The sequence below is a fragment of the Sapajus apella genome, unplaced genomic scaffold, assembly GCF_009761245.1.
Source record: "Sapajus apella isolate SASKATOON/1434 unplaced genomic scaffold, GSC_monkey_1.0 scaffold159, whole genome shotgun sequence".
NCBI classification, from domain to species: domain Eukaryota; kingdom Metazoa; phylum Chordata; class Mammalia; order Primates; family Cebidae; genus Sapajus; species Sapajus apella.
The window spans coordinates 1,840,298-1,862,605 of NW_022437099.1; the positions used below are offsets into that span (position 1 = coordinate 1,840,298).

The 22,308-nt window shown below is 47.0% G+C and overlaps 1 protein-coding gene, 1 non-coding gene and 1 pseudogene across 7 annotated transcripts in view; 2 read left to right on the plus strand and 1 right to left on the minus strand.

Annotated features, from left to right (window-relative positions):
* Positions 1-9,148, minus strand: part of EIF2AK1 (eukaryotic translation initiation factor 2 alpha kinase 1) — a 40,691-nt gene extending 31,543 nt beyond the window's left edge. For 3 of the 5 annotated variants that reach the window (XM_032266501.1, XM_032266503.1, XM_032266500.1), the window contains exons 1-2: positions 8,889-9,148; positions 3,884-4,042 (exon numbers count right to left, since the gene is read on the minus strand). In XM_032266501.1, the coding sequence (XP_032122392.1) occupies positions 3,884-4,042; positions 8,889-9,006 (277 nt within the window). In that variant the 5' untranslated portion in view covers positions 9,007-9,148. Of the gene's footprint in view, positions 1-3,883; positions 4,043-8,715 lie in introns of all 5 variants that reach the window. The other 2 variants (XM_032266504.1, XM_032266502.1) reach the window with 2 other exon arrangements.
* LOC116542005 lies at positions 7,445-7,552 on the plus strand. The gene has a single exon (XR_004265037.1). It is a non-coding gene; the product is annotated as a U6 spliceosomal RNA (small nuclear RNA).
* A 10,572-nt stretch (positions 9,149-19,720) lies between the features above and the next one.
* On the plus strand, positions 19,721-22,042 carry LOC116541970 (annotated as a pseudogene). The gene has a single exon (XR_004265021.1). The product of XR_004265021.1 is annotated as an arrestin domain-containing protein 2 pseudogene (transcript).
* Positions 22,043-22,308: the final 266 nt, after the last annotated feature.

Consider the following 22,308-nt stretch of genomic DNA (forward strand, 5'->3'; position numbering starts at 1 on the left):
TTGACTATAGGCGTGAGCCACCACACCCAACTCTTAAAGAATTTTTTTTTTTTAATGAAGAAACTTGGGGAATGATTCCCTAAAAGAGAAGGAGCAACTAGTGCACTCACTGACTGAAAAGCACAACTATAATTACTTCTCTTATTCTGTTTAGTCATTTGTTTACCAAGCCTAGTCAGTAAAGTACTAATAAGCTGTTTCTGAAAAAAGGGCAAAAAAAAAAAAAAAAAGTAAACAAAGTCTTCTAACATTCCAAACGTTACCCTTTGCTGATAGGCAGTAAGAGAAGAATAAGGGCAAGAGTGCAAACATATGATGATGACTCACAACAATGGGACCATTTATCATCATGAAATAACTTTAAGCAACATTCAAAGAGCGCATGTTACATATATGTGTAAACCAAATACCAAGCTCCTTAGAAAAAGAAGTTTCCATAATGGTGCCTTGGCTCCTACTCATTCAACAAATACAGATATCATAGAGGATGTGCTTTTTTTTTTAAGCCAGAGTCTCACTTTGTTGCCCAGGCTGGAGGGCAATGGCTTGATCTCAGCTCACTGCAACCTCCACCTCCTGAGTTCAAGCGATTTTCCTGCCTCAGCCTCCTGAGTAGCTGGGATTACAGGCACCCATCACCATGCCCAGCTAATGTTTTCTTTTTTTTTTTTTTTTGAGGCACAGTCTCATCCTAACAGCCAGGCTGGAGTGCAGTGTTGCCATCTTGGCTCACTGCAACCTCCACCTCCTGGGTTCAAGTCATTCTTATGCCTCAGCCTCCGAAGTAGCTGGGATTACAGGTGCCTGCCACCATGCCTGGCTAATTTTTGTGTTTTTTAGTAGAGATGGGGTTTCACCATGTTGGCCAGGCTGGTCTCAAAATCCTGACCCGAAGTAATCCACCCACCTTGGCCTCCCAAAGTGCTGGGATTACAGGCGTGAGCCACCATGACTGGCTGAAAATATTCTTTCTGCATCAAAAAGTCTACATTTATGAAAGCCAAATTTGTTGCTTAAAAAAAAAAACTCTCCAAATGGAGATTATCAACTCACTAATCACATAAAAAATATTTATTTAAATAAACTTGTTTTAAAATTCAGTCATCTAAAGGCTATATATGAGGAATTCAAAATTATCTTAAAATCAGTAAAAGTCACAGGATTTCTTTAATGATGAGCAAGATTATGGTATTAAAGTTATTCTAATCTGCTTCTCTATTTGATGGGACTAATACAATAATCCCCAGGCACCAACACTTCAGAACCTAAGGAACACACTTCCTTCTGTTCACCCACCTCCCACCAAATATGCCACTGCTTGGAATGCAGAGCATAATATTTGCTTTATTCAAGAAATAGTAAATGTACAATGTACAGATATTTGTACCATTTTTCATGTCCCATCAAGTTTATCAAAATGATAATGTATCTTTAACTAAAAACAAATTCAGTTTTAAGACCACATAAAAGTACCTATAAATTTGAGACTTTGAGTAAAAAAGAACCTCAGAGGGCTGAGCACAGTGACTCACACCTGTAATCCCAGTACTTTGGAGGCTGAAGTTGGTGGATCACGAGGTCAGGAGACACAGACCAGCCTGACCAACACGATGAAATCCCTTCTCCACTAAGGAAACAAAAAATTAGAAAAATTAGCCAGATGCGCGCCTGTAATCCCAGCTACTCAGGAGCCTGAGGCGGAAGAATTGCTTGAACCCAGGAGGCGGAGGTTGCAGTGAGCTGAGATCACACCACTGTACTCCAGGCTGGGCGACAGAGGGAGACTGTCTCCAAAAAAAAAAAAAAAAAAAAAAAAAAAAAAGAGAACCTCAGAATCTCTGGCTTGAACTATTCTTTTTTTTTTTTTCTCTAGAGGCAGAGTGTTGCTATGTCACCCAGGCTGGAGTGTAGTGGCTACTCACAGGCGTGATCACAGCACACTGCAGCCTTAAACTCCTAGGTTCGAGTAATCCTCTCACTTCAGCCTCCCGAGTCGCTGGGATTACAGGCACACGCCACCATGCCCAACTTGTGGCCAGAAGTATTAAAGAGGCCACAATGGTCTCAGTCAATAAGCTAAACCATAAACATCATAACCTATATTTCTACTCACTTTTGTGCTCAAGTTTGTCATATAAATACCCTACAGCAGGTATAAAAATAAACATTTTCAACAACACAATGTGTGGCTGACTTCAGTTCTCTGGTCAAGAACTGGTTCAGAGTGAGTTCACGTGATTTTCTTTTACCTGCTCACCAGCTATACAACAGATCTTCAAAAATTCTATGAATTTTCCAGGCGCGGTAGCTCACATCTGTAATCCCAGAACTTTGGGAGGCCAAGACATGTAGATCACCAGGTCAGCAGTTTAAGACAGCCTGACCAACATGGTGAAGCCCCATCTCTACTAAAAATACAAAAATTAGCCAGGCATGGTGGCGTGTGCCTGTAATCCCAGCTACTCAGGAGGCTGAGGAAGGAGAATCACTTGAACCCAGGAGGCAGAGGTTGCAACGAGCAGAGATGGCACTACTGCACTCCATTCTGGGCAACACAGCAAGACTCCATCTTAAAGAAAAAAAAAATTGTATGCATTATCATATTATAGATGCAAAAGAACTATCTTTCATTTATTCAATTTTATGCAATTATGGGATTCACAGTGATCATATTCATAAGGAATTACTCAAAGGAAAATATAAGCTGAACTGAAGTGGGGACATCATTCATATTTATTTCACTCCAATTTTTGTATACCAGCTGCTTTTCAGACTCATAGCATTAAACAACATACTTTTATTAATTTTGTATTCTGTGAGTACATAGTAGGTGTATATATTTATGGGGGTACATGAGGTATTTTGATACACTCATGTGATGTGTAATAATCACATCAGGATAAATGGGGTATCCATCATCTAAAGCATTTATCCTTTCCTTGTATTACAAACAATCCAAATATACTTTTTTTCTTTTTCTTTTCTTTTGAGACGGAATTTTGCTCGTTGCCTAGGCTGGAGTGCAGTGGCATGATCTCAGCTTACCGAAACCTCCAACTCCTGGGTTCAAGCCATTCTCCTACCTCGGCCTCCCAAGTAGCTGAGATTACAGGTGTGCGCCATCATGCCCAGCTAAATTTGTATTCTTTTAGTACAGACGGGGTTTCACCATGTTGGTCAGGCTGCTCTCGAACTCCTGACCTTAAGTGATCTACCCGTCTCGGCCTCCCAAAGTACGGGGATTACAGGTGTGAGCCACTGTGCCCGGCCGTCTTTTTATTTTTAAATGTATAGTAAATTATTGTTGACTGTAGTCACCCTGCTGTGCTATCAAATAATAGATCTGATTCATTCTAACTGTATTTTTGTACCCATTAACCATCCTCCCCTACCCCACCCCCACTATCTTTCCCAGACTCTGGTGACCATCATTCTACTCTATCTCTATTAGTTTAATTGTTTTAATTTTTAGCTCCCACAAATAAGTGAGGACGGCAGCATAGTCTTTTTTTCTTTTTTACAAGCTTACTTTATTTATTTATTTATTTATTTATTTTTGAGACAGCATCTCACTCAGTCACCCAGGCTGGAGTGCAGTGGCATGATCTCAGCTCACTGCAACATCCACCTCCCAGTTCAAGAGATTTTCCTGCCCCAGCCTCCCAAGTAGCTGGGATTATAGGCACCTGCCACACACTCAGCTAATTTCTGTATTTTAAGTAGAGATGGGGTTTCACCATGTTGGCCAGGCTGATCTCAAGCTCCTGACCTCAGGAGATCCACCCACCTCGGCCTCCCAAAGTGCTGGGATTACAGGCCTGAGTCACAGAGCCCAGACTTCACAAGCTTTATTTAGCAAGATTAATATACCCTTCTTACTTACACTTAAACACCTGTCTTGAACGAAGCGGGTTTGGTTCATGCACATGGCTCAAGTGCTCCAGCAAAGAAACAAGCAAGAGTTGGTTGGCAACTGCAAAAGGAAAGGTTGGCTGTTGTAGAGGTTCTTTTAACACCTGGAGTTCTGCTGGAACATCAGATTCTAAAAATTAAAAAAGAAAGTACATTTAAATTAATGGTAAACCTGTCTCATAATGACAAAACAGGGTTTTACTATGCTGGTCAGGCTGGTCTCAAACTCCTGACCTCAAGTGATCCACCCATCTCTGGCTCCCAAAGTGCTGGGATTACAGGTGTGAGCCACTGTGCCCGGCCGTCTTTTTATTTTTAAATGTACAGTAAATTATTGTTGACTGTAGTCACCCTGCTGTGCTATCAAATAATAGATCCGATGCATTCTAACTGTATTTTTGTACCCATTAACCATCCTCCCCTACCCCCTCACTATCTTTCCCAGACTCTGGTGACCATCATTCTACTCTATTTCCATCAGTTTAATTGTTTTAATTTTTAGAGTATACTCTAATTAATGAAACACAAACTATTTAAATGTAAGCACACAAAAACCACAAGAACAGTTATGCTGAGTTGGGTTAATCAAGAAAGGCTTTCTGGAAGTGACTCTGGAGTTAAATCCTGGAAGCTGGAGGATCAGCAGAAAGATGCCATGAGACAGAGGAGAAACAGTTTTCTGATGGGTCTAACGGTAGAAATAAATAAATATGCAAGGAAGTGGGACTAGAATAGCTTCCTTCCTTTGAGAAGACCCAGGCACAAAGAAAGAAGTTAACTGGGGCCAGGTACAGTGGCTCACGCCTGTAATTCCAGCACTTTGGGAAGCCGAGGAGGGTGGATCACCTAACGTCGGGAATTCAAGACCAGCCTGACCAACCCTGTCTCTACTAAAAATACAAAATTAGCTGGGCATGGTGGCACATGCCTGTAATCCCAGCTACTCGGGAGGCTGAGGCAGGAGAATCACTTGAACTCAGAAGGTAGAGGTTGCAGTGAGCAAAGATCACGCCATTGTACTCCAGCCTGGGCAACAAGAGCAAAACTCCATAAAAAAGAAAGAAAAGGAAGGAAAGGAAGGAAAGGAGGGGAAGGAAAGAAGGGAGGGAGGGAGGGAGTTGGGCAGAGGAGAGAAGAAAAGATAGGAAAAATTGAAACTTTTCTCAATGAGCATGTGCTACTATGTATGATATACATATGCAATCTCCTTCAATCCTCACAAATTAATATAAGGTAAGTGTTCATCCCATTTTACAGATGAAAACACTGATTTCAGAGAGACTGAGGAACCAGTGAACCAGGCAGATCAGACTGACACCCAAGCCCGTCCTCTGCACTGTTTGAGACCAGGCAGACAGACGAGTTGGCACCAAGGCTGAAGGTCCTAAATTCTCTCTTACTGTTTAAGACATTATTAAACAGGTTAAAAAAAAAAAAAAAAAAAAAAAAAAAAAAAAAACTGGGCGCAGTGGCTCACACTTGTAATTCCAGCACTTTGAGAGGCCAAGGCAGGCGGATCATCTGAGGTCAGGAGTTCAAGACAAGCCTGGACAACATGGTGAAATTCGTCTCTACTAAAAGTACAAAAATTAGCTGGGCATGGTGGCATGCACCTGTGACCCCAGCTACTCAGGAGCCTGAGGCAGGAGACTTCCTTGAACCCATGAGGTGGAGGTTTCATTATGCAGAGATTGCACCACTGCAGCCCAGCCTGGGTGACAGAACCAAACTCCATTTAATAAACTGGCAAAAATGTTAAAGTTACATTTAGGTTTTGAATTTTCTGACTCTGCCATTAACCGGCAGAATGACTTATTCAAATCATACGGACTACCTATTTTTTAGCTATTCCATTTTTACATCTAGTGAAAAATGATCAGGTGGAATTCTAGTGTTCTAAAATTTAAAAAAAAAAAAAAGAAAAAGAAAAAAAAAGAAAAGGGGCCAGGGGTGGTGACTCATGCCTGTAATCCCAGCACTTTGAAAAGGCAAGGCATGAGAATTGCTTGAGCCCAGGAGTCCAAAACCAGCCTGGGTAACATACTGAGACCCTGTCTCTACAAAGAAAAAATACAGAAAATTCGCTGGGCATGGTTGCACGCAACTGTAGACCCAGCTACTTGGGAGGCTGAGAAGTGAAGATAGGTTGAGCCTGAGAAAACAAGGCTGCACTGAGCTCTGATCACACACTGCACTGGGTGACAGAGCGAGATTCTATCTCTAAAAAAATTTTTTAAACACAAACTGTGTCTGGACATTCTGGGAGAAAAGGCCATGCATCAGCACAACAGTATTATCGGTAACCCAGGAAAGGAAAAATTTTAAAAGCTTATCTAAGATCACTCCCTTCAAGAATAATCTTTAGTTTGCAGAAACCCTTATCACAATGTTACAGAAATGGCACACTTGCATGTTTACAGTTGGGACTTTTCCTATGACATAACACTTTCCGTATTATTAAGCTATCATATACCACCTTACATGTGGGGGAAAAGTTGTTTGTCCACTAAAAAAATCATTGTTAAAATTTTTTTGTTTTTCTTTTTATGAGATGAAGTTTCGTTCTTTTTGCCCAGGCTGGAGTGCAATGGCGTGATCTTGGCTCACCACAACCTCCGCCTCCCAGGTTCTAGCGATTCTGCTGCCTCAGCCTCATGAGTAGCTGGGATTACAGGCATGCACCACCATGCTGGGCTAATTTTGTATTTTTAGTAGAGATGGGGTTTCTCCATGTTGGTCAGGCTGGTCTCAAACTCCCGACCTCAGGTGATCTGCCCACCTCAGCCTCCCAAAGTGCTGCGATTACAGGTGTGAGCCACCACACCCTGTAACTTTTTTTCTATTTGAATTACCACCACACTCTGCTCTTGCTTCTCTTTACGGTCAAAAATTATAGGCTTGACTGGGCACAGTGGCTCATGCCTATAATCCTAGCACTTTGGGAAGCTGAGGCAGGAGGATCTGTTGAGCCCAGGAGTTTAAGATCAGACTGGGCAACAAAACAAAATCCCATCTCTTTAAATAAATAAATAAATAAATAGGCCAGGCACGGCAGATCACGAGGTCAGGAGTTCGAGACCAGCCTGACCAACGTGGTGAAATCCCATCTCTACTAAAAATACAAAAAAAAAAAATTAGCCAGGCATGATGGCACATGCCTGTAATCCCAGCTACTCCGGAGGCTGAGGCAGGAGAACAGGTGGAACCTGGGAGGTGGAGGCTGTAGTAGGTTGAGATCATGCCACTGTACTCCAGCCTGGGCAACAGAGTGAGACTCCATCTCAAAAAAAAAAAAATTATAGGTTGTGTTAAGGCTAAAAGTGCAACAACATTTCCATGTATTTATTCCATTTGAATCAATCAAAACCATTTCAACTTAGTTTGCACGTTTATTTTTTCTCATATGCTTTCTCTTACGGGAACAATTTGCACCTTTAAATCAACTGCAACATATTTGTTTTGTTTTATGCTTCAAATCAATGTGTATTCTCATTCTATAGGAACTACCATATAGTTAAAGCCTCCCTGAATCATGCTCAATGCAGCAGCACATATACTAAAAACTGGCATAATACAGAGAAGACTGGTGTGGCTCCTGCACAAGGATGAAACACAAATTCCTGAAGCATTCCATTAAAAAACAAACAAAAAAAAATCCCTGAATCAATGTATTCTTTTTTTTTTTTTTTTTATTTAGTCTTCCTGTTTCCCAGGCTGGAGTGTAGTGGTGTGATATCGGCTCACTGCAACCTCCGTCTCCTGGGTTCAAGTGATTCTCCTGCCTCAGCCTTGCAAGTAAGTAGCTGGGATTACAGGCGCCTGCCACCACACCCGGCTAATTTTTGTATTTTTAGTAGAGACAGGGTTTCATCACGTTGACCAGGCTGGTATTGAACTCCTGACCTCAGGTGATCCACCTGCCTTAGCCTCCCAAAATCCTGGGATTGCAGGCAGGAGCCACCCTGATCAGCCAATGTATTCATTCTTGATAGCACGATTTTTAATATTGCCAAAACACCTGGCAGCAACTAAAGACTCTATTTCACTTTCATCAAAATTATGGACACTTTTACCTAGTTACAGTCAATGTTTTAAGCATCTCCTACTCTAGGCTAAGTAACTTAGCTATGCTACTTCTCCTAGTAACCAAACGCCTCAAGAAAACTTGGGCGCTGGGAGTGGTGGCTCACATCTGTAATTCCAGCACTTTGGGAGGCCAAGGCGGGAGAAGAGATTGAGGCCAGGCCTTCCAGACCAGCCTGAGGAACACAGCAAGACCCCATCTCTACAAAAAAAAATCAAAACATTAGCCCGGCATGGTGGTGTGCACCTGTGGTCCCAGTACTCGGGATGCTGAGACTGGAGGATTACTTGAGCCCAGGAGTTGGAGGCTGCAGTGAGCTATGATTGTGCCACTGCACTCCAGACTGGGTGACAGGGCACGATGTCTCAAAAAAAACAAAAAACCTTGGGCCTTTTTATTCTTTAAACCAAAGAAGCTGATTTATTTCCATGCTGCCTCACTATGAGAAATCTTTAGTTCTCCCATCAATGAAGCAAAAAACAAAAGCTACAAATTACAACTCTCAACGCAAACTATTCAGCACAGTTTGCGAAGTCTCATTGCATTAATGAACGGAGATCGTTCTCAATAAATGACAAAAACACAAGGTTTGGGGGCAGGACGGTGGCCTCAGGGATGACCCCAGCCATCCGAAGGCCTCAGTTCCCAGAGAGAAAACAAAGGAACAGAAATGTAGTCAAAGGAGCGAGAAGCAGACGTTTTTTTCAATAAATATTTACCTTACCCTGATGGCCCGCCCGCCGCCCCACCCCCGGCTGGCTCCCCGGTTCAAGCCCGGAGGCAGCCAAATTTGCCCAGGTCTTGACGCAAACCTCGGGGCCCCCCCTGGACCGCCCAGAAACGCAGGTGGACGGAGACAGCAGAGCGGCGACGCCGCATTCCGGTCCCTCACCATCATATTTGGGGTCCGGGCCCTCGGCGGGAAAGTCAATAGCCGGCGGCGCAGCCAAAGCCCCTGCCCCTTCGCCCTCCTCTTCGCGCTCGCGGGCCCCGGAGCTGTCCCCCTGCATCGCCGGCAGCGCGCGGGCCGCAGCCCACCCGGCTGGCCCGCCCAGTACTGCCACACTCAGCTCCCGCAGCTAGCGGGGTCCGACCCGGAAGTAACCCCTCGCCAAGCGGAAAACCAGCCCGGGCCAAGAGCGCACCTTAATAGGAGGCGGGGCCTGGAGCCGACTCCGCCCCTTTCTTTTTCAGACTGGAATTGCTGGGCGTGTCCGGCGCGGGCGCACGCCCGGCGCATGCGCCCTTGTGGGCTCGTCGTCCGGCGGCGGGGTTTCAGCGACGCCAAAGTGTACCCTGGCCTGTCTCTCAGCTGCCCCAGAAGGGTCTTGGCGCTCACGTCTCACGCCAAGACTGGTGTCAGAATAAGAATCAGGTGTCTGCAGAAACTAATCGAAATATATTTACCTTTCGCGGGTACAGTAATGACTTTGGTCATTTGTTTTCCAGAAAAAAAAAGCATTTTCAAGACCTGTATCAATGAGAACTGAACTGAACCTATTGGTCAACCGTTAAGCCACAAAAAAACGGAAGATGCCAGCGAGATTCCAAAGTGCAAAGTGAATTCAACCTAACAGAAATTCCTCTTAGAATTTACAACTGAAGTGTTTTCTTTTTTTCTTTCTTTCTCTTTTTTTTTTTTTTTTTTTTTTTTTTTAAATAAACGTGGGGTTTCACCATGATGGCCAGGCTGGTCTTGAACTCCTGACCTCAGGTGATCCACCCACCTCGGCCTCCCAAAGTGCTAGGATTACAGGCGTGAGCCTCCGTGCCTGGCCTGAAATGTTTTCTTAAAACACACACAGGCACGCACGCACGCACGCACGCACGCACACTCAGGTTCAGGAGTACATGTGCAGGTTAGTTTTCCAACCTAAAACCCCCCAGCCCTGGCCACAATGCCACACGCACGCACGCACGCACGCACGCACGCACACTCAGGTTCAGGAGTACATGTGCAGGTTAGTTTTCCAACCTAAAACCCCCCAGCCCTGGCCACAATGCCACACGCACGCACGCACGCACGCACGCACGCACACTCAGGTTCAGGAGTACATGTGCAGGTTAGTTTTCCAACCTAAAACCCCCCAGCCCTGGCCACAATGCATCCACTAGGCTATTCTCCTGCCTCAGCCTCCCAAGTAGCTGGGATCACAGGTGTGCACCACCACGCCCAGCCAATTTTTTTGTATTTTCAGTAGAGCCAGGGGTTTCACCATGTTGGACAGGCTGGTTTCAAACCACTATGATTTGAAGCCCTCAGATTCAAAAATCCAGCCTAGGCGGGCTGTGGCGGATCACACCTGTAATCCCAGCACTTGGAAGGTTAAGGCCCAGATCACCTGAGGTCAGGAGTTCGAGACCAGCCAGGCCAACATGGTGAAACCCCGTCTCTACTAAAAATACAAAAATGAGCTGGGCATGGTGGCACCTGCCTGTAGTCCCAGCTATTCTGCAGGCTGAAGCAGGAGAATCGCTTAAACCTGGAAGGTGCAGGTTGCAGTGAGCTGAGATTACACCACTGCACTCTAGCCTGGACGACAGAAGGAGACTCCATCGAAAGCAAGGAGGGAAGGAGGGAGGGAGGGAAGGAAGGTGGGAGGAAGGAAGAGAAGGAAGGAAGGAGGGAGGGAGGAAGGGAGGGAAGGAAGGAGGGAGGGAGGAAGAAAGGGAGGGAGGGAGGATCGATCCACCCTATTTGACCTCTGAAGGTGTCCCTGATCCAGTGGAGACTGCAGTGAGCTGAAACTGCACCACTGCACTCCAACTTGGGCAACAGAAGGAGACTCCATCAGAAGGAAGGAAGGAAGAAAGGGAGGGAGGAAGGGAGGTTGTTTCCACCCTATTTGACCTTTGGAGGTGTCCCTGATCCATCCTGGGTGACAGAAGGAGACTCCAGGGAGAGAACAGGAGAGGAGGGGAGGGGAGAGGAGAGGAGGAAGGAAGGTGATGACTTGGTCACTAAGATAATGCTGTTGAAAATTATCCTTATTTGTCATAGAACAGCTACAGCTAGAATGAAAATCTTTCAGATTTTGGACCTTAACCACAGCACGATATGTAAAAATGCCATCATTTAAGAATTTTATTTGAACTTGTTTTTCATAGACAGTCATGCTTAGATGCATTCAGCTTGGTTGAGGCAATTAAAGGTGTAGTTCTCTTAAACAGCAACTCAAAGTACTGTAAAAATAAATTTAAAAAAAAAGAAAAAGAAAAAATAAATAAAGGTGTAGTTCTCCAGTTAGGTTAGATTACAATGCACAATGGTTCACCTCTGTAATCCCAGCACTTTGGGAAGCTGAGGCAGGCGGATCACCTGAGGTCAGGACTTTGAAACCAGCCTGGCCAACATGGTGAAACCCGTGCCTCTACTAAAAATACAAAAAGTTAGCCAGGCGTGATGTCCCACACCTGTAGTCCCAGCTACTTGGGAGGCTGAGGGAGGAGAATTGCTGGAACCCAGGAGGCTGAGCTCATGCCACTGCACTCCAGCCTTGGCAACAGAGCGGGACTCTGACTCAAAAACAAACAAACAAACAAAAAGTAAAAAAACAGAGATGTTCCTTCCTGTGACTTGCTGATATTCTACAAGAACACAGCTCTTCTGAAGAGCGTTTTGTCTATATGTATTTACAGCTTTAAAAATACTAATACTGGCCAGGCACGGTGGCTTACACCTGTAATCCTGGCACTTTGGGAGGCCGAGGCAGGCAGATCATGAGGTCAAGAGATGGAGATCGTCCTGATCAACATGGTGAAACCCTGTCTCTACTAAAAAAAAAAAAATTCAAAAATTAGCTGGGCATGGTGATGTTCACCTGTAGTCCCAGCTACTTGGGAGGCTCAGGCAGGAGAATCGCTTGAACCCAGGAGGCAGAGGTTGCAGTGAGCTGAGATCGTACCACTGTACTCTAGCCTGGGCGATAGAGCATCACTCCGTCTCAAAACAACAACAACAAAAAAAAACTAATATTTTTTTCTTCAACAATTCTACGGTCAGAAATTTATCATAAGTTAAAAGTTAACAATGAGAAAAACGACATCATTTAAAAGCTATTGATTGAAACGATGGTTATAACACCAAAACAAGAAGACAAGATAATTGGCTAAATGTTTTTTTCTTTTTTTTTTTTTAAGACGAGGTTTCACCATGTTGGTCAGGCTGGTCTATGAACTCCCGACCTCAGGTGATCCTCCGGCCTTGGCCTCTAAAGTGCTTGGATTACAGGCGTGAGCCTCCACACCCGGCCGATAATTGGCTAAATTAATGACAAATATTCACCAGGCCTGGTGGCTCACGCCTGTAATCCCAGCACTTTAGAGGCTGAAGCGGGCAGATTGCCTGAGATCAGGAGTTCGAGACCAGCCTGGTCAACATGGTGAAACCCCATCTCTACTAAAAATAGAAAAAAAATTAGCTGGGGCCGGGCGCGGTGGCTCAAGCCTGTAATCCCAGCACTTTGGGAGGCCGAGGCGGGTGGATCACGAGGTCAAGAGATCGAGACCATCCTGGTCAACATGGTGAAACCCCGTCTCTACTAAGAATACAAAAAATTAGCTGGGCATGGTGGCGCGTGCCTGTAATCCCAGCTACTCAGGAGGCTGAGGCAGGAGAATTGCCTGAACCCAGGAGGCGGAGGTTGCGGTGAGCCGAGATCGCGCCATTGCACTCCAGCCTGGGTAACATGAGTGAAACTCCATCTCAAAAAAAAAAAAAAAAAAAAAAAAAATTAGCTGGGCATGGTGGCAGGCGCCTGTAATCCCAGCTACTCTGGAGGCTGAGGCTGGAGAATTGCTTGAACCTGGGAGGCAGAGGTTGCAGTGAGCCGAGATCACACCACTCAACTCCAGCCTGGGCAACAAGAATGAAACTCTGTCTCAAAAAAATGATAATAATAATGATAAACATTCATACAATGGCATACTTTGCTGGCATTAAATATGTTAGCATGGGCCAGGCAAGGTGGCTCACACCTGTAATCCCAGCACTTTGGGAGGTTGAAGCAAGAGGATTGCTTGAGGCCGGGAGTTCAAGACCAGCCTTGGCAATGTAGTGAGACCTCCTCTCTATAGTTTAATAATAATAATAATAGGGTGGTGGCAGTGGTAAAGTAATAATAATATTGGTATGCAATATCTGGTTCTCACCATTTTCCACCATCACTGGAAATGCCAGTGTTACTGAAGGCATAGAGAAAAAAGCAACCTACTCTATACAGTAAATGGAAGCAAATTTTCTAGAAGACAATGCAATTCATAGTAAAGCTTTTAAATAGCTGGGTGTGGTGGCTCACACCTGTAATTCCAGCACTTTGGGAGGCCAAGGCAGGTAGATCACAAGGTCAGGATTTCAAGACCAGCCTGGCCAAGATGGTGAAACCCTGTCTCTACTAAAAAATACAAAAATTAGCTGGGCATGGTGGCACATGCCTGTAATCCTAGCTACTCGGGAGGCTGATGCAGAAGAAATGCTTGCACCCAGGAGGTGGAGGCTGCAGTTTGCCGAGATTGTGCCAATGTATTCCAGCCTGGGCAACAGAGTGAGACTCTGTCTCAAAAAAAAAAAAAGCTTTTAAATAGTCGTTTGGTTTGAGCTACATATAGAAATATATCCAAAGGAAATAATCAGAATTACAAAAAAAGATGAATCTATGAGAATGTTCAGGCTGGGCACGATGGCTCACGTCTGTAATCCCAGCACTTTGGGAAGCCAAGGCAGGCGGATCACGAGGTCAAGAGATTGAGACCATCCTGGCCAACATGGTGAAACTCCGTCTCTACTACTAGTACAAAAATTAGCTGGGCATGGTGGCACATGCCTGTAGTCTCAGCTACTCAGGTGGCTGAGGCAGGAGAATCACTTGAACCCTGGAGGTGGAGGTTGCAGTGAGTTGAGATTGCACCACTGCACTCCAGCCTGGCTATCGAGTGAGACTCCATCTCAAAAAAAAAAAAAAAAAAAGGGGAAAGAATGAATGTTCATTAAACTATAGTTTATAATAGAAGAACAATACAATAAATCCAAACTCAAAATAGAAGACCAGTTAGACTACATCCATAAAATGAGAAATGGTATGCAGCTATTACAAAAATTGAAAAAGAAAGCCGGTGCAGTAGCTCATGCCTGTAATCCCAACACTTTAGGAGGCCAAGGCAGGCAGATCACAAGAACAGGAGATTGAGACCATCCTGGCTAACATGGTGAAACCCCATCTCTACTAAAAATACAAAAAATTAGCTGGGCATGGTGGTGTGCGCCTGTAGTCCCAGCTACGCAGGAGACTGAGGAGAAGTTCTTTAGTAGTTCTTTTTCTTTTCTTTCTGAAAGCATAGTCTCCCTCTGTTACCCAGGCTGGCGTGCAGTGGCACAATCTCAATCACTGCAACTTCTGCCTCCCAGGTTCAAGCGATTCTTCTGCCCCGGCCTCCCGGGTAGCTGGGACTGCAGGTGTGCACCACCATGCCCGGCTAATTTTTTTTTTTTTTTTTTTTTTTGAGACGGAGTTTCGCTCTTGTTACCCAGGCTGGAGTGCAATGGCGCGATCTCGGCTCACCGCAACCTCCGCATCCTGGGTTCAAGCAGTTCTCCTGCCTCAGCCTCCCGAGTGACTGGGACTACAGGCGTGCGCCGCCACGCCCAGCTAATTTTTTGTATTTTTAGTAGAGACGGGGTTTCACCATGTTGACCAGGATGATCTCGATCTCTTGACCTCATGATCCACTCGCCTTGGCCTCCCAAAGTGCTGGGATTATAGGCATGAGCCACCGCGCCCGGCCAATTTTTTTTTTTTTTAAAGGGAGTCTCACTCTATATCCCAGGCTGGAGTGCAGTGGTGCAATCTCAGCTCATTGCAACCTCCACCTCCCAGGTTCCAGTTCAAGCAATTCTCCTGCCCCGGCTTCCTGAGGAGCTGGGATTACAGGGGCACACCACCACACCCAGCTAATTTTTGTATTTTTAGTACAGACAGGGTTTCACCATTTTGGCCAGGCTGGTCTTGAACTCCTGACCTTGTGATCTGCTGGCCTCAGCCTCCCGAAGTGCTAGGATTACAGGCATGAGCCACCGCCCCCAGCTTACACCCGGCTAATTTTTGTATTTTTAGTAGAGACAGGTTTCACCATATTAGCGAGGCAGATCTCAAACTCCTGACCTCATGATCCACCCACCTCAGCCTCCCAAAATGCTGAGATTACAGGCATGAGCCACCGTGCCCGGCCAATTGTTTTTAAGCAATACAATACCACATTTCAGCTTACAGTAGTAAACATACAGTTAACCAAAGAGGAACCCCATATGACCACTAAGAGAGAAAATCTGCACAAGGTTCATTAGCTACAAGTAAATGCAAGTTAAACAATGAAATACTGTTTCAAATTATATTTGCAAATTTAAACTTTCTCATGCCAAGTGTTGGTGAGGATACAAAAATAGAGAAACTATCCTACCTTGGTAATGAGCAGTTTAGCAATGTTGAATAAAGTCAAATGGTTGATGAAGATTCTCTCCTTGACTTCTCTCTAGTCAGGCCCCACCCTGATTTCTCAGTTAGGCCCTGATTTTGGAGTTCACACACTCATCTTTGTATTGTCCAATTTTCAAAAGAATCCTAGCAAAGTCACTTTAGCCTGAATCCCTCATTCTCAATATCTGATCATCCTCTATAACTGGTTGGGATCCTCCTCCCCTTACCCCTACTATCGCTTTGTGGTGATTTTCCATGCACTGACCACCCCCTGCCAACACATACAATCTTATTCTTGGCTACAGATTCTCACTTTTCCTGTTGTATTTGGAGTTGAATCTGATCTCCTCCCTAACTACAAAATGCCATCGTAGTGTCCCTCTGGTACAGCTTGGCTGTGTGTCCCCTCTGAGTCTCATGTTGAAATGTGAACTCAGAGATACCTTTGTTTCCAGTTGAGAAGCCCACTGGGAAGTGGACTTTGCAAACAAGTGAATACCTAACACCTGCATGCTTCAACAAAAAAAAAAGAAAAGAAATGTGAGCCTCAATGTTGGAGGTGGGGACTAGCAGGAGGTGCTGGACATGTGGGCGGATCCCTCATGAATGGCTTAGCGCCATCCTCTTGGTGATGAGTGAGTTCTCACTCTATGAGTTCATGTCAGATCTGGTTGTTTAAAAAGGAGTCTAAGGCCAGGCATGGTGGCTCACGCCTGTAGTCTCATCACTTTGAGAGGCTGAAGCGGGCAGATCATTTGAAGCCAGGCGTTTGAGACCAGGCTGGCCAATATAGCGAAACCCAATCCCTACTAAAAATACAAAAATTAGCAGGATGTCGGGGTGAGCGCCTATAGACCAAGCTAATCAGGAGGCTGAGGCAGGAGAATCACTTGAACCTAGGAGGCAGAGGTTGCAGTGAGCAGAGATGTGTGCCACTGCACTTCAGCCTGGGCAACAGAGGGAGATCCTGTCTCAAAAAATAAAACAGGCTGGGCACCTGGCTCACACCTGTAATCCAAGCACTTTGGGAGGCCAAGGCAGGTGGATCACCTGAGGTCAGGAGTTCAATACCAGCCTAGCCAATGTGGTGAAACCCCATCTCAACTAAAATTGCAAAAATTGGCCAGATGTAGTGGCTCACACCTGTAATCCCAGCACTTTGGGAGGCCAAGGCAGGCAGATCACAAGGTCAGGAGATTGAGATCATCTTGGCTAACATGGTAAAACACTGTGTCTACTAAAATTAAAAAAATTAGCTGGGTATGGTGGCGGGCACCTTTAGTCCCAGCTACTTGGGAGGATGAGGCAGGAGAATCTCTTGAATGCAAGAGGCGGAAGTTGCAGTGAGTGGAGATCGAGCCACTGCACTCCAGCCTGACAACAGAGCAAGACTCTGTCTCAAGGAAAAAAAAAATTACAAAAAAATTAGCTGGGTGTAGTGGCACCTGCCCGTAATCCCAGCTACTCGAGAGTACAAGGCAGGAGAATTGCTTGAAACTGGGAGGGGGCGGGGTTGCAGTGAGCCTAGATCATGCCACTGCATTCCAGCCTGGGTGACAGAGGGAGATCCGTCTCAAAATAAATAAACAAATAAAATTTAAAAAATAAAATAAAAAGGAGTCAGGTGCCTCCCTTCCCTCTTTCTTGCTTCCTCTCTGTTCATGTAACACACCTGCTTCAACTTTGCCTCCAGCCGTGAGTGGAAGCTTCCTGAGGTCTCACCAGAAGCAGATGCTGGCACCATGTTTTTGTACAGCCTGCAGAACTATGAACCAAATAAATCTCTTTTCTTTATAAGTTACCCAGTCTCAGGTGTGTGTGTGTGTGTGTGTGTGTGTGTGTGTGTGTGTGTATGTGTATGTGTATTTGCCCAGGCTGGAGTGCAATGGCGCAATCTTGGCTCACTGCAATCTCTGCCTTCTGGGTTCAAGCAATTCTCCTGCCTCAGCCTCCAGAGTAGCTGGGATTACAGGCATGTGCCATCATGCCCGGCTAGGTTTTGTATTTTTAGTAGAGATGGGGTTTCACCATGTTGGCCAGGATGGTCTCAAACTCCTGACCTCAGGTGATCCACCCACTTCAGCCTCCCAAAGTGCTGGGATTACAGGCGTGAGTCACCCTGACTGGCCTCAGGTATTTATTTATAGCCACATGAACAGACCAACACTTTCTGCCTTGAATAAGGTCAGCCCTACCATTTTTTTTTTTTTTTTTTTTTTAGATGAAGTCTCGCTTTGTCGCCCAGGCTGGAGTACAGTGGCGAAATCTTGGCTTGCTGCAACTTCCAACTCCTGGATTCAAGCGATTCTCCTGCCTCAGCCTCCGCAGAAGCTGGGACTACAGGCACCCGCCACCACGTCCAGCAATTTTTGTATTTTTTTCTTTCTTTTTTTTTTTTGAGACAGAGTCTCGCTCTGTTGCCAGGCGCCAGGCTGGAGTGCAGTGGCACCATCTCAGCTCACTGCAACCTCTGCCTCCTGGATTCAAGCAATTCTCCTGCCTCAGCCTCCTGAGTAGCTGAGACTACAGGCACGCACCACCACGCCCAGCTAATTTTTGTATTTTTTTAGTAGAGATGGGGTTTCACCATGTTGGCCAGGATGGTCTTGATCTCTTGACCTCGTGATCCTCAATCTCCTGACTTATGATCTACCCACCTCGGCCTCCCAAAGGGCTGGGATTACAGGCATGAGCCACCGCACCTGGCCAGCCCTACCATGTTTAACAAGTGTTATGAATAATTTTTTTTGTGGATGGAGTCTTACTGTTGTCACCAAGGCTGGAGTGCAATGACAAAATTTCAGCTCACTGCAACCTCCACCTCCCGGATTCTAACAATTCTTCTGCCTCAGCCTCCTGAGTAGCTGGTGTCAAACTCCTGATCTCAGGTGATCCACCCACCTTGGCCTCCCAAAGTGCTGGGAATTACAGGTGTGAGCCACCACACCTGGCCAAATAATATTTTTTTTGAGATGGGGGTCTCACTTTGTCACCCAGGCTGGAGTGCAGTAGCGACATCTTGGCTCACTGCAGCCTCAACTTCCCAAGCTCAGGTGATCTTCCCACTTTAGCTTCCCAGGTAGCTGGGACCACTGGCATATGCCACTATGCCCAGCCAATTTTTTGTATTTTTGGTAAAGACAGGTTTCACCATCTTGCTGGTCTCAAACTTCAGAACTCAAGCGATCTGCCCACCTTGGCGTCCCAAAGTGCTTGGATTAAGGCACAAGCCAATACACTGGGCCAATTATTAACTTTTTATGTTAACATGTTGCATACCCGTAACCCAGTAAGCCCCCTCTAGGTTCCCTTTGAACACTCTTATATGTGTCCATAGATACCATATAAGCCTGTTTATTGCAACATGGTTTATAATAGCAAAATGGAAAAAAACTAATACACACCTAGGGAAATAGGTAAATGTATTATGTATTAAAACAAATATTAAGTCAGTAAGGTGGCTCACACTTGTAATCCCAGCACTTCCAGAGACTGAGTTTGGGGACATTGCTTGAGGCTAGGATTTCAAGACCAGCCTGGGCAACACAGTGAGACACAATCGCTACAAAACATACAAAAATTGGCCAGGCGAGGTGGTTCACGCCTGTAATCCCAGCATTTTGGGAGGCCGAAGCAGGCAAATCACGAGGTCAAGAGATGGAGACCATACAGGCCAACATGATAAAACCCTGTCTCTACTTAAAATACAAAAATTAGCCAGGCATGGTGGCTGGCACTTGTAGTCCCAGCTACTCAGGAGACTGAGGCAGGAGAATCACTTGAACCCGGGAGGCAGAGGTTGCAGTGAGACGAGGTGATGCCCCTGCACTCCAGCCTGGGTGACAAAGAGAGACTCCGTCTCAAAAAAATAAATAAATAAATAGATAAAAATGCACAAAAATTAGCTGGCCATGGTGGCAGGAGCCTGTAATCCCAGCTACTCAAACTACTTGGGAGGCAGAAGCACAAGAATTGCTTGAATCTGAAAGGAAGAGGTTGCAGCGAGCCGAGATTGTGCCACTGCTCTCCAGCCTCCGTGAGAGAGCAAGGCCCCCCAAAAAAAACAAAAAGTATAAAAAAGTTAGACTGGGGCCCAACTTCCCCCGGGGCCCGGGAGGAAACTCCGGGGGCGCCCGGGGCCGCGAAGGGGGGCCGCGGAGACCCAGGGGACCTGCAGGCGCACCCCGGCCGTGCGCCTCCCCGCCGCGCGTCCAGGCTGTGGCCCCCGCCGGGTGCACTGTCCCCGCCGCGTGCCATGAGCCCTGGGGGCGTGCGCAGCTTCGCGCTGGAGCTGGCGCTGGGCCCGGGCTGCGCCTACTGCAGCGGGGAGCGACTATGCGGCCGGGTGCTGCTGGAGGTGGCGGCGCCGCTTCGGGTGTGAGCCCTCCAGGTGAAGGCGCGCGGCGGAGCGGTCACCTACTGGCTGGAGGGTCGCAGCGTGGGCGTCAACGCCGAGTCCAGCTACTACGCGGCTGCCTAGACCTACCTGTGGCGGCGGCAGCTGCTGCTCCGAGACACGGGGGAGACCACGACCCTGCTTCCTGGGTGCCATGAGTTCCTGTTCAGCTTCCAGCTGCCCCCGACCCTGGTGACATCCTTCGAGGACGGTAGTGTCCGTTACTGTATCAAGGCTACCCTGCACCGGCCCTGGATCCCAGCAAGCAGTGCAAGGAAGGTGTTCACTGTCATCGAGCCTGTCGACATCAACACGCCCGCCCTACTGGCACCTCAAGCGGGGGCTCAGGAAAATGTCGCCCGATCCTGGTACCGTAACTGTGGCCTCGTCTCCCTTTCAGCCAAGATCGACTGCAAGGGCTACACGCCAGGAGAGGTCATCCCCGTCTTTGCCGAGATCGACAACAGCTCCACGCGTCCTGTGCTGCCTCGGGCAGCGGTGGTGCAGACGAAGACGTTCATGGCCCTAGGCGCCGGAAAGCAGAAACAGGCAGTGGTGGCCAGCCTCCCGGGCGAGCCGGTGGGTCCGGGACAGCGGGCGCTGCGGCAGGGCCGGGCGCTGCGGATACCCCCGGTGGGTCCTCCATCCTGCACTGCCGCGTTCTCCACGTGGACTACGCACTCGAGGTGTGCGTGGACATCCCGGGCACATCCAAGCTACTGCTGGAGCTGTCACTGGTGATCAGCACCATCCCCTTGCACCCTTTCGGCAGCCGTTCCTCCAGCGTGGGCAGCCACGCCAGCTTCCTGCGGGACGGGGGGCTGGGCGCCTTGCCGGAGTGGCCAGAGGCTCCTCCTGAATACTCAGAGGTGGTAGCGGACACCGAGGCGGCAGCCTTGGGGCAGAGCCCCTTCCCATTCCCGCAGGACCCTGACATGAGCCTGGAAGGCCCGTTCTTCGCCTACTTCCAAGAGTTCCTCTACCGCCCGCCACCCCTGTACTCCGAGGAGGATCCAAATCCACCCCTCGTAGGCCATGAGGCCGCGCTGCACGACTTGCTGAACAGCACAGGGACATCTCGAGGAACGACGCTGCACACTTGCTTTCAGCCACCGTGACTGTGGGGAGTGGCTGGACCAAGGACTGATCTCCCCAGCTACATCGAAGTTGGGGAAACCAAGCCTCAGAGTGAGGCGGGGCCTTTCCGACATCACAGGGACAGAGGAAGAGCCAGGCTGGAATCTGACTTACCTGGACCGCTGCCCTTGCGAGGCTTTGAATACCAAGGGTGGCATCCAAGACACTGTTTAATAACCTGTCTTCCCAGCCTGTTGGCAGCACTGGAGTCCTCCAGGAACCTTCAGTCTGGAAGACGCAGAGCCATAGACAGTTCCAGCATCATGGAACCAGAAGAGACCCGCGGCTGGGAAAGTCCAGACAGGAAGCAGAGAAGTCTTCCTTCCGGAAGGGGGATTTTTAACTGAGGCTTTGGAGTATGAATAGGAGCTCAGCAGGCAGAGGAGTGAGGAAGAAAAGTCGGAGGTCAGAGCTGAGTGACGTTTGGAATCTACCCCATTTATTGTAAAACTGGGGGTTGAGAGGGCAAGTGCCTCCAAGTTGAGGCCACACGGTGAGGTCCAGTGGGTGAAAGGACCCAGTAACGAGGCGTTCAGGAAAGAAAGCAGGTTGTCAGAGCTCTGTGGAGTTTGCGGGTGGCAGGGGCAGCTGCTCCAGCCTTTGAAGACTTTGAAAGCCAGAGATCCCTGGCGCAGGCTTGGATTTCCTGGGAGTTCTTCCAAGTACTCGGGGGCATCAGAGCTGCCTGAGTCTTACATGGCCCCAGGGAACCTGGGTTCAGCGTAGGACAGGCAAGACCAGACACCTAACATGCAAAATGAAAACACTGGGCTTACGGTTGAACAATGAAGGATTCGAGACAGGGGAAGCATCACACCATGCCTGGGGACAGAGGTCAGCCTACGGGGACACATGGGGACTGCTGTGCTTCCGGAAGCTCTGTGTCCTGGAGAAAAGCACTGAAAAGGGCAGCTGGACAAGCCCCCAGCTGCAGAGTCACTGCCCTGCAGGGGCAGGGCCCGGCCTGGGACTCAGCATTTCTGATATACCTGAAGAAATCATTGTTTTGTACAATTATTTTTTAAAAGTAAATGTGTGGAGAAAAACAAAAAAAAAGTTAGACTGAATCAACTAGTTCATATATATCATCAAGAACATTGAAATCAACACAACAAAAACCCTAAATAACATAAGGCAACAAAAATAGTCATAATTGCTAATATTTATTGATCACTGCGTCAGCCTAATTCCCCCAGCCTGTTCTAAGTGTTTCTAAAAGGATTTCTAAAAAGTGTTAACTCCACCGGGCACACACACATACACACAAAGTGTTAACTCACTCAATTCTCACAACAAAATTAATAGCTAGA